The sequence below is a fragment of the Panthera tigris genome, chromosome B3 (assembly GCF_018350195.1).
Source record: "Panthera tigris isolate Pti1 chromosome B3, P.tigris_Pti1_mat1.1, whole genome shotgun sequence".
Taxonomy (NCBI): Eukaryota; Metazoa; Chordata; class Mammalia; order Carnivora; family Felidae; genus Panthera; species Panthera tigris.
The window spans coordinates 110,118,046-110,130,196 of NC_056665.1; the positions used below are offsets into that span (position 1 = coordinate 110,118,046).

Here is a 12,151-nt window from a genome sequence, read left to right on the forward strand (position 1 = left end):
AGAATCAAAGGTATATGTTGTGGGCATTCACTTGGTTCGCTTGGGAGACCAGTTATTTCTTGACTTATTCTTGTGAATTGTTTAGTGTAGAAAGAGGAAACGTGGTAGGCAAGAACTCTATTTCTATAAACCTTTTCAGAAGATTTCAGAAAGGATTCAAAAAAAATCCCAATATTAGCAATATTGGGATTTTTTCCCCCTGTTTTTAAGATCAACTTCTGAACTCGTATTTCAAATTTATTGATTGCGAGACTTTTTGTTACATAAACACTTCTGCAGCTTGTCTCCTCTGTGTTGCTGCCAGTGAAACAGTGTTAGAGTATTTTCATCTTGCACTTCAGCACCAAAGTTTACAACATCTTTCCCTGATGCAAGGTTTACATATTATGTTGTAATCACGTCCCTGCTACCTTGGACCTCTTGTTTTTTTTTCCCCCTCCTGATGACTGACACCATCTTCCCACACACTCAACCAGAAACCTGCACTCTTCTCTTTAGGATTTCTCTCCCTCACTCTCTTGAGTCCCCTTAGTGAATGCCATGCTACTGATTGTGCCTCTCATAAGCTCTTTTCAGTTTGTACTGCTTTCACCCTCTGGGGCCACTGCAGTCACCTGCTTACAGGTTTTAGGGTTCTAATCTGGACCCTTCCAGCCTGTCTTTAGCTGCTGCTGCAGGACCCACAATCATCCAGCCACACACACCCTGTCCTTTACAGGAGTGAGAGTACTGCTTATACAGAGTGTCTGCTGTAGTCCAAACGGTCTGTATATATTTCTAGTTGTTCTGAGTTGCATACTAGCCTATAATCGCATTTCCTTATAGTCACAGTAACTGATGCTCAAAAGATCGTGGGTACTTGCCCCAAACCAGTCAGGAAGTGCCTGCGTCTGGGATGTGAACCCCGGTCTGTCTATCTCTACCCCCATTTGCTTTTCCTTTTTGTTTTCCTAATTCCTTAGCATTGCAGTCAAGGATATTTGTGATCTGGTCCAGGTATATACACCTAAAAGTTGGATTTTTTTTTTTTTTTTTTTTTTTTTAAAGAACAATGGACTGGTGACTTCCCAAACAACTGAATACTTAAAGGAAATTAAGACTTGACTTTTCACTATAAGAGATCAAATTGAGGCTGTATTTCTATCCCTTTAGCACATAAAATATTCATTATTAATAATATAATTCATTAGTTGCTTCCTATCAGGAATTATTCAGAGTGTTTTATATATAGTAACTCATTCAGCCCTCACAAAAGACATGGACAAAACAATAAAACGAATAAACTCAACTGGTCTGAATATCTACAGAAGTTTCCTGAAGCAGAAAGAAAAATTGATAAATAGGCCAACACCCAAGATATTTTATGGCATAAAGCAGGGATCAGTAAACTGGGGCCCCATCCAAATGCTGCCCAATTTGGAAGCCGTTAAGAATGAAGCAGGAGAATATACGACAGAGTATGTGGCCCCCAAAAGCTAAAATATATACTGTCTGACCCTGTACAGAAATAGTTTGCAGACTGTTGGTGTTAAGAAAAAAAAAAGTCCCCAATTTATTCTGGGATAGGACCTTTTTAGAATAATGCAATTCACCTTTTTCAGGGAGGAAATTAGCATTACTGATAAAGTGCTTCAGTGATTTTCTTGATAAACTGTGATGGGATTAAGATTTGTTCTCGGAAACCAGTCTTCCACCTACTCACTTGACTGTCAGTCAAGAATCTACTGTTTTTCAGCTAAACATTCTTTCCGCATCTAGTCTACCAGCGATTGTGTAACCTTTTCCCCTATGACGTGTCCATACCGAGAGGCTTTAGGAGGTCTTTTCCTTTGCACGAGGCTTACCTTAAAACTTTGATACATGCTTGTAATCATAACTATTGCACTTTATTTTTAAAACTGGTGGCAGTTTTGGAATTTTTTAAAAAAAGATTTCATCTTTTAAAAATGTGTTATTTTTGAGAGAGACAGAGAGAGCAAGGGAGGGGCGGAGAGAGAAAGGGAGAGAATCTCAAGCAGGCTTTGCATCGTCAGCACAGAGCCTGACGCTGGGCAAGGACTCATGAACCATGAGGTCATGACCTGAGCCAAAATCAAGAGTCAGACGCTTACCGTCACCACCCAGCCAGGTGCCCCTAAAAGATTTCAGTTTTAAGTAATCTCTACACCCAGTCTGGGGCTCAAACTTACAACCCTGAGACCAAGAGCCAGTCGCTTACTCCACCATCTGAACCAGCCAGGTGCCCTTGGTTTTGGAGTTTTAGAAAAATTCTTTCAGAAATATGCAGACAGAAAGCAGTTACCTGTAAAAGAACCACAACAAAAGACTTGAGACTTACCACTAGATGCTGAAGATAGCATTTATGAAGGAAAACTTCGTGACTCCAGATTCAGCCAGGTAAATCCTCTCGAGGGCAAACGCAGCAGAAAAATATTTTCAGATACACATAGACTCAGAAAAATGCCCACATACCTTTTCTGGGAAAGTGACTTAAAGTTGCATTTCCGCTACCTGGGGGATGTATGAAGATGAACTATAGAACAGAGAAGTTGTGGTTTAAAAATGTCTGGCAGAGGGGGCGCCTGGGTGGCGCAGTCGGTTAAGCGTCCGACTTCAGCCAGGTCACGATCTCGCGGTCCGTGAGTTCGAGCCCCGTGTCAGGCTCTGGGCTGATGGCTCGGAGCCTGGAGCCTGTTTCCGATTCTGTGTCTCCCTCTCTCTCTGCCCCTCCCCCGTTCATGCTCTGTCTCTCTCTGTCCCAAAAATAAATAAAAAACGTTTAAAAAAAAAAAATAAAAATAAAAATAAAAAAAAAAAAATAAAAATGTCTGGCAGTGAATAACAAAACCATCTAATCTCAGAATTGAGTTTAAATAACTAATTGTAGGGGCCCCTGGGTGGCAAATTGTGGTTGTGCGTCCAACTCTTGACTTCAGCTGAGATCATGTCCCAGGGTTGTGAGATTGAGCCCCACTTTGGGCTCTGTGCTGAGCATGGAGGTTGCCTGGAATTCTCTCCCCCTCTCTCTGCCCCTCTCCCCTAGTCATACTCGTGCACACAGCACACGCTCTCTCTCTAAAATAAAAAATAAATGTAGTTTAAATATTAATGATAATGAGAGGAACAATACTGTTGTGTTTGGAACCACCTCCTTTCCTACTTAGATCTAAGAATCCCAGAGTATGTTTAATGTGGTAACTGAATCAGTGAGGGCTTGAATGATAGGGGCAAGGAACACACAGAAAATGACTGAAGAAGAAACAGGAGAGGCTCTGAAATTCTGGGGATGCCCCCACAGGAAGCAGGTAACCCATAGAAAAATCAAATTCCCGTCAAAGGATTCATCTGACTCTTGAAATTCAGATGAGGGGCGCCTGGGTGGCGCAGTCGGTTAAGCGTCCAACTTCAGCCAGGTCACGATCTCGCGGTCCGTGAGTTCGAGCCCCGCGTCAGGCTCTGGGCTGATGGCTCGGAGCCTGGAGCCTGTTTCCGATTCTGTGTCTCCCTCTCTCTCTGCCCCTCCCCCGTTCATGCTCTGTCTCTCTCTGTCCCAAAAATAAATAAAAAATGTTGAAAAAAAAAATTAAAAAAAAAAAAAAAAAAGAAATTCAGATGAGTGCAGGCAGAACTGAGAAGTATCTGTATAAGGGACAGCCGAAGCTAAGAGGAAGGCCAGGTTCTATGACCCTGAGGAGAGCTTCCAGGAACCCCATCAACATGACAAGGACTGGAAGCGCTCACCCTTCTTTCTGTGCGGTTGTCCTCTTAAAAGGAGTCCTGCGTCTGTTATCTGTGGTATCAGTGGACCTACCATTTTTCCCCTCTGCGGTTTTGGGAGAAACCGAACTTACTGTTGATCACGAGAATGTGGAAAAATAGTTGTAAAATAAAAATTTACAGATATATGGCCAACAGTGAAAAACTCTTAAGTATGTTCATGATTAGAGAAGCTGAGGGAACCCAGTGAGACCGGCATGGTAGTCAGAGGGTTTGCTCCTGCACCACACTTTGCTCTCTGTCTTGAGGGCAGCGGACTGCCCTCTGCCTCACATAGCTCTTCCGAGTAAGCTAGGATTAGCTCCACCCCAGCGGGTTTCTCTTCTCTGTGTAACTGGGCAAGAGAATTTTCCACTGCCCCCGGGGGCTGGTGGGTGGGAGAGAGGGTGCCGAATATACCTTCTGGGTTTTCCTGACTCCCACAGCTATGGTGTTTGTCTTGCCTGATGACAGTTTAGCCCTCCATGTTTTGTGGTTCTGTACGGCAGCTCCAAGGCAGATTCCACATGTTTCAGGCAAGCCTGTGGCTCCTTTGTTTAGTTCCCATGGCAGATGCAGATGTCCCCTCCTTTATTACTTTTTTTTTTTTTTTGCCTTGTGGCTTTTTCAGTGGGAATCAGGGTGGGCCTTGTTTGGGGAGGGATTGGTAACACCACTGTGTTCATATCTCCATTCTGCCCCAACATTCTCCTATTCTCCTGTGAAGTCCTCTGCAACAAGAATCTCATGATTAAACATTCCTTTTATCAAAACTAAAACTTTAGAAGCTTTTCTGTACACTTTGCCTTTCCTTGATCGTCTGATTTGCATGTATTTATTATTCTAGGTTGGCGACAGAGATGATTCTAATCTTTATATAAATGTGAAGCTGAAGGCTGCGGAAGAGGTAAAGCCCGGAAGGGCAGCGCCGTCACCCCCAGCCCACCCCCTCCCCAGTCTTGTTGGTGACCCCGTGCCCTTTGTGCCCTCCCTGTAAAAGCTTTCATTGCCCATAGCAGGTTTGAGTCAGAAATGCAGGGCTGAAGCTGCAGCCTCTGGTTACCCTGGAATGTTTTCTAATCAGTGATGTGCCGACTTCCCAAAGAGCAGGAACAGTGGACGTGAAATTGCTTTAGTACAGTGGTGACAATGAACAAGTAAAGGATGAATGGGTCAAAGTGAGAGACTCATTCTTCAGACCATATGGGGGTGTGAGGTGCCTGGGTGGCTCAGTCAGTTAAGCAGTTAAGTATTTGACTTTTGATTTCAGCTCAGGTCATGATCTCACGGTTCTCGAGATTCTCGAGATGGAGCCCGTGTCGGGCTCTGCCCTAGCATAGCGGAGCCTGCTTGGGATTCTCTCTCCCTTTCTCTTTGCCCCTCTCTTGCTTTTGTGTGTGTGTGTGTGTGTGTGTGTGTGCGCGCGCGCACGCACACACACTTTCTTTCTCTCTTTAAATAAAAGCAAGCATACAAGGGTGAAAGGGTGACTAAGGCCATCTGATTTGTTAGTCATATTGGTTAAAAGAAATGGGCCCATGTCTGACATTCTCTTGCCTGTTTTAAATGTTCATTTTTGCAGATTGGGATCAAAGCCACGCACATTAAGTTACCAAGAACAGCCACAGAGTCTGAGGTGAGCTGTGAGGAATTGACTGTTAAGAGGGGCAGCTAAAGTGCTTTCATCTCTGGTCTTTGGTTTAGTGGAATTTTAGGGATTGGTACATTCACCATATGAAAGACCTCGAGGTAATTCTTTCTTTGCAGACTCTGCTTCCAGAAAATTTCTGAAACACCCAGAGTAAATGGTGCCATCCTGGGGTATGGCTGTGTGTATACTCAGTGCGTGATCACAGTGTCTTTTGCTTCAAACCCCCTGCAGTATTCACTACAAACCAATCCTGGACCTGTAGCTGTTTGCCTTTTAAAAACCAAATATGGGGGCGCCTGGGTGGCTCAGTCGGTTAAGCGGCCGACTTCGGCTCAGGTCATGATCTCACGATCCGTGAGTTTGAGCCCCGCGTCGGGCTCTGTGCTGACAGCTCAGAGCCTGTTTCCGATTCTGTGGCTCCCTCTCTCTGACCCTCCCCTGTTCATGCTCTGTCTCTCTCTGTCTCAAAAATAAATAAACGTTAAAAAAAAAAAATGTTTAAAAATAAATAAATAAATAAAAACAAAATATGTATTCCATTTATGTGATGTTCAAGAATAGGCCAAACAGGTCATGAGTGATTAAACTCAGAAGTGTAGTTGCCTGAGGGTACAGGGGTAACTGTGAAGGGGCAGGAGGGAGAAAGAACTTTTTGAGGTCATGGAAATGTTCTACGTTCTGTGTCCAGTGGGGTAGCTACTAGCCCCCTGTGGCCGTTCAATTAGAATGAAACAAAATGTAAAATTCAATTCCTTGGTTGTGCTAGCCATGTTTACAAGCATTCAGTAGACATTACTGTGTGGTAAAGGGCACATTATAGAACGTTTCTGTCATCACAGATCTTGGTTTGGGTGAGTAACATGGCTATTGCTATTAAAGTTCTTAGCTCTTTTTCTTGATGGTGTTCTTAGCAGACACTGAAGATTACATATGGTGTTAGAATTGCTCTCAGGTTCAAGGGGAGGTACATTCTAAGAGGACTACGATTAAACTCCTGGGGGAAAATAGGGCAACCAAAAAGTGTTTCTCCACCTTTTTGGTTTCTGTGTATAACACAAATTGTGTGCGCTATTTCTTTTAGGTGTTGAGGTACGTTACATTGTTGAATGAAGACCTCACTGTACATGGTTTCATAGTGCAGCTACCTTTAGATTCAGAGAATCCCATTAACACCGAAGCAGTGGTCAATGCCATTGTACCCGAAAAGGATGTGGATGGGTGAGTGTGCCTCGGCTCTCTGTATCACGTTGCGTGATTCCAATTATATTTCTGTTTCCAGAACAAACCATATGTGCTTCTGGAGAGTAAAGACATCTAATTATCTTTATTTTTCCCTTCATTGCTTTAATTGTTTTAGATTGACTAGCATCAGTGCTGGAAAACTTGCTAGAGGTGACCTCCATGACTGTTTCATCCCTTGTACACCTAAAGGATGCTTGGAGCTCATCAAAGAGACAGGTAAAAACAAATGTGAAAACAAAGCACCGTTTCTTGGGTCTGGTCTTGACCCATGGAGGTAAGGGGGAGGTACACTGTGGGCCCTAAATGAATGGACTTGATTGGCACAACGACCTGTCGGCTGGGGGCTTTTCCTAAATTCTCAACTTTTTCGACAGCTCTATGGATTAGGTACTGTTACTGTTTGACAGCTTGAGAAAACAGGCTCCGAGAGACACATAACTTGTCCCAGAGGCAGCCATGTCAAGATGTGAGCTCAGGGTTATTTGAGTTCAACGAAATTTATTTATTTAATTATTTGTTTTTGTTTTTATTATTTTTTGTTTGTTTGTTTTCAAAGAAGTTTGCTTTTTATGGAAAAGTAACTTACAGAGTCCTAAGAATTCAGACAAAGTGAAAAGTCCCAACCCCCCACATGGGCACTGAGTTGAGTTTGAGGACTCGACAGATGGCTGGAAACAGATCTCTTGAACAGTTGGCCATATTACCCCACCACCTAGTCAACATCTTGGTATTTTAATTTCATCATGAACACTTTTTGCAGAGGTTATTTTTTACCAGGAAATGTGTCCTATTTAAAGGAAGTGGATCAGAAGTTTCAAGTGGAAAATGCTGGCCAACGTATATGAAAATTTTCTGTGGTTGGCAAGAAAAGGTTAAGCTGTAAGCCTCGGGACAGCTATTACTGTTCAGTCCTCCAACTAAATTTATATACTCTAAAGCATATTTAGCAAACGATGCATTACAGAAGCAAATCCCATGAGCCACAGCAGCTTCTCTGCCCCAACACAGCTTCAAGTCCTTCTCTGAATCCTCGAAAGTCTATAATAAGGTACCTTTCAGACACCTCAGACTTTGAGGGCTTTACTTCTAGATGCTTATGATATTAGCATTACATAGAAGCTTATCTTTTTTGAATAAAATTAATGTTATACAGGAAGCACAGTTTAAAATAAGCCACCTTAAGTAAGCAAGAGTCCACTCAAGCCGGGCTGCATAGAGGAGCTCAGGTGGAGTCTTTGAGGTCTTACCCCTGCTTTCTTCTTGTGGTGGCTCATTCTTGGGCTCTCCTTGGCTGCCCCGAGCATCTCCAGCCTTGTGCCTGACAGTCATACGATTAGCTCTCATTGGCCAGGGACAGAAATGTGAGTGAGGGGCGCCTGGGTGGCTCAGTCGGTTAAGCGTCCAACTCTTGATTTCACCTCAGGTCATGATCTCATGGTTTGTGACTTTGAGCTGCACATCGGGCTCTGTGCTGACTCACAGAACCTGCTTGGGATTCTCTCCCTCTCTGTCTGCCCTCCCGTGATCATGTGCTCGCTCGCTCTCTCCCTCTCTCTTTTTCTCTCTCAAAATAAATAAACAAAATATTTAAAAAAGAAAAAAAAATGTGGGGGAGTACACAGATCATCTCCTTCAATGAGTAGAGTATGTCAGTCCTGGAAAGGACATTGGGATAGTGCCAGAAGAATGGATGCTGAGTCATCAAAAAAGAAAGCTTTCTGGTACATTTAAAGTTCCCCTTTATCACTTCCCTGCAAATAATCCTGTGGCTCAGGCCCTATGCCAAAAGAGAAATCTGGATGAGGAACTACATAAATAAACTTACCAGAGCTGGAAAGAATTACTGATACTCCTCTAATTTCCTTTGCTTCTGTCCAGCACGTCATATGTACCCTATTTGTTGTAACTATTTTTCCCATGTAAGTAAATCTACTGTCTTCCATATGGCAGTTTAGCTGTATGTCAGGGTTTCTTTCTTCTTTGAGTGTAGGTTTTCTTCCCACTCTCCTATGACTCAATGAATGGATCTTGGCTTAGTCTGCTCCCCAAAACCCACAGCAAGAAAGGCACAGTATAAGTCCCAATTTGCAGCTGAAACCCTAGAGCTGAGACTATTATTGCCAAAGAAGGGATGTTTTTAGGAAGATTTCTGTTTGATGCTCAGAACCCGTGTTTGTGCACTTGTTCTGAATTTTCCCATTTAGGCGGTGTGTGAAGAGGGCGACTTCTCCCCACACTCTGACTCACCCTGGCTGTTCTTTCAGGGGTGCAGATTGCTGGAAGGCACGCCGTGGTGGTCGGGCGCAGTAAGATAGTCGGTGCGCCCATGCATGACCTGCTTCTGTGGAACCACGCCACAGTGACCACCTGCCACTCCAAGACCGCCAACCTAGGCGAGGAGGTAAGGGGACCGCAGCCGAGTGGAAGGGTTCTGTGTGTGCCTGTGTGCACACGTGTGCGGTGGGCGTTCTCACCTGGTTTTGAGTGCAGAAACTGCCATGTACTTCATTCAATATCTCATTTAACCCCTACAGCAACTCCCTCAATTCTTGTCTCATTTTACATGATGAAGAAACAAATTCTACTTAAAAACTTGCCCAGGTTGTACAGATTTTGTTCTGATCGTATTCTTTCTTTACCGGTCTGCCTCGTGGGAAGGTAGGGATTCGCAGTATAGAAACTGGGGTGGATCACAGCAGCCAGATCGCAGATGTGTGACACAGTGGGGGCCTCAGAGGTGGAGGTGCTCCTGAGGGGGATGTGGACGGTGGTCCCCTGGACCCCTGTCACATCTTGTTCTTTTTTTTTTTTTTTTTTAATTTTTTTTTTTTTTTAACATTTATTTATTTTTGAGACAGAGAGAGCATGAACAGGGGAGAGTCAGAGAAAGAGGGAGACACAGAATCCGAAACAGGCTCCAGGCTCCGAGCTGTCAGCACAGAGCCTGATGCGGGGCTCGAACCCACAGACCGCGAGATCATGACCTGAGCCGAAGTCGGACGCTTAACCGACTGAGCCACCCAGGTGCCCCCTGTCACATCTTGTTCTTGACTCTGCATCAGATCCCGGAGCCTAAGAATTCTCACGTGTACCTATCCCGGCTGACAACGCACCTTCTCTTTTAATGTTTATTTATTTTTGAGACAGAGAGAGGCAGAGCGTGAACAGGGGAGGGTCAGAGAGAGAGGGAGACACAGAATCCGAAACAGGCTCCAGGCTCTGAGCTGTCAGCACAGAGCCCGACGCGGGGCTCGAACTCACAGACCGTGAGATCATGACCTGAGCTGAAGTTGGACGCTTAACCGACTGAGCCACCCAGGCGCCCCCGCACCTTCTCTTTTAATCCCCCCGAAGCAGTGGTCTGCAGGAGGTGCTGGTCCCCGTACTGCATAGGAGAGGGGGCAGCCTCCCAACGCCTCGTAATTTAGAGCCGGGCCTGTGGCTCCAAGCCAGTGCTCCTCCCTGCCCTACGTGTTTTCATCACGTTCCCCATTCGGGAAGATTTTAGTAGCGGGGAGCATTTTGGCACATGGAGGAATGAGCCCAGCATAGGAACTGTCAGACGTGGTGTGTGGTCTGCATAAAACAGCTGATGACATTGAACAAGTTCATACAAAGCTCAGGGATGTCTGTTCCACATGTACATTTTTATTTGTTTGTTTTATGTCTCACTGTTTAATTTCTCAAATCAAAATCCTCTTTTCCTAGGTAAATAAAGGTGACATCCTGGTGGTTGCAACTGGTCAGCCAGAAATGGTAAAAGGGGAGTGGATCAAGCCTGGGGCAATAGTCATCGACTGTGGGATCAATTATATCCCGGGTGAGTGCTGCTGGAGGATGCAGGTGCTGTCTGGTGTAGGGTGGGCAGAGGAAGACATCTAGGTCATCACGTGAAGCCTACGTGAGAACCTCTTGTCCCGTTTCAGGCTCGAAGTGCTAACCCTAACCCTTTTTAACAAAGGATGAGTGGATTTAAAATGCAACGTGATCTTTGCAGAATGCTCGGGTGCCTCCAGGAGAGGGGCTAGCTTCGCCAAGACTCCCATAGGAGGGCTTTACTGAGAAGGCTTGGGCCCAGACCCTTCCAGGCAGAGAGAGTAAAGCCAGCGCACCGTCATCCCCTCCCAATTGTTCCCTGTGTCAGATTCGTTTTTAAATATCGGAAATTTTCCCTGTCTTCTGTCTTCGGTGTCTCCAGTGAGCGTTAACCCTCGCAGGTGGAGGCCCTGCTGTGCGTCGGTTACTGGTCTCCCACGGCCAGCTGACTCCCACGCACATCCATCTGCGAGTTCTTGCCGTGTTGGTGGGTCTTGACGTGGAGCTTCTTCCTCCCACGTTACCTGTCAAACTCCTCAGCCCCACCCTGGTTTCAGCCAGCTCTGTGGCCGTTTATCTCACACCGCTTTTGAACACGTGTCTTCACGTGTTGCCGAGTGGACCACGTGCCCTTCTCTGCCCGCGCCTTGCTTGTCCCTGGCGGCTTCTATCCCCGCATCCTCTGTGCAGTGGGTGATTCCCTCATGGTGACGTTTTCAAAATTTGACAGGACGATACAGTGAATAACTGTGCCTCACAGATTCAAGAAAGGAACAGCCTTTCATCAGACAGCTGTTTCTGTGCATCACACACCAGGGCAGGCCTTGGGCTATGTGGTCGGAAAAACTCTACTTTGATCTTCAGTTTAAGCCACTTCCTCTCTATCTCTCCTTCTCTTGAAAATCCTTCTCTCCCTCCCTCCCCTCCCACAGAACCTGGTGTCTCTTTTACTGTGTGTGGTGTCCTGTGCTGTCCTCCACCTTGGAGCCGTGGTCTCTGCAGTTCCTTGTCTAGCTTTATGCCCTCTAACTGCTGGCACTCCCACCTGTTGAATTGTTGAAGGGAGTTTCAGCAAGAATATTGGGTTTTTTTTTCCCCCTTCCCATCTCAAGTTTGAAACATAGACACTAAGCTGCCAGGAACATTAGTCACTGTCAAGCCTTCACCATTTTTAACCTCCCTCCCACTCTCCTTACCGTACTTTTAAGACAGTAGCTCATAATTGATCACTCATTTTCTTGTAGTGTAATTATCTAATGGGTGATAAAGAAATTGCTCTCCTACAACTCCTCACTTTGAGTACTTGTGATATGACATTCAAGCCCATTCTGTTTAAAACCTTGCATCTTCTGTATCATATTTCTGCATTTTGGCATTTTGGGGGGTGGGGAGGGGGATTTGAGAGATTTGAGAAGATAGAAGAAAAAAACACCTGGATAGGAATCTTGAGTCCCACAGGCATGAAATGTTGACTTAAACATGAAACTCCCCATCCTGTTCACATTTATTCCTCACATAGATGTTGAAATATGAGTAAGAGCAAATCAATATCTGGTCAGCTGTGTTTTTACTGATCTGGGGTATTTAGTAAATAAGTTTTGATAAGGCTGGATTTTATTGTTTCCTTCTCAAATTATCTTTAGTAAGCCAAGCAGGAAGGCTGCTTTTATGTGTTTCTCTTCTGCT

At 44.9% G+C, this 12,151-nt stretch overlaps 1 protein-coding gene across 2 annotated transcripts in view; it reads left to right on the forward strand.

Annotated features, from left to right (window-relative positions):
* The window catches only part of MTHFD1 (methylenetetrahydrofolate dehydrogenase, cyclohydrolase and formyltetrahydrofolate synthetase 1), a 69,198-nt gene that overhangs the window by 25,114 nt on the left and 31,933 nt on the right, over nucleotides 1-12,151 (forward strand). For both annotated transcript variants that reach the window (XM_042989870.1, XM_007095205.3), the window contains exons 3-8: nucleotides 4,604-4,663; nucleotides 5,339-5,392; nucleotides 6,489-6,625; nucleotides 6,765-6,865; nucleotides 8,914-9,050; nucleotides 10,358-10,469. In XM_042989870.1, the coding sequence (XP_042845804.1) occupies nucleotides 4,604-4,663; nucleotides 5,339-5,392; nucleotides 6,489-6,625; nucleotides 6,765-6,865; nucleotides 8,914-9,050; nucleotides 10,358-10,469 (601 nt within the window). The remainder of the gene's footprint in view (nucleotides 1-4,603; nucleotides 4,664-5,338; nucleotides 5,393-6,488; nucleotides 6,626-6,764; nucleotides 6,866-8,913; nucleotides 9,051-10,357; nucleotides 10,470-12,151) is intronic.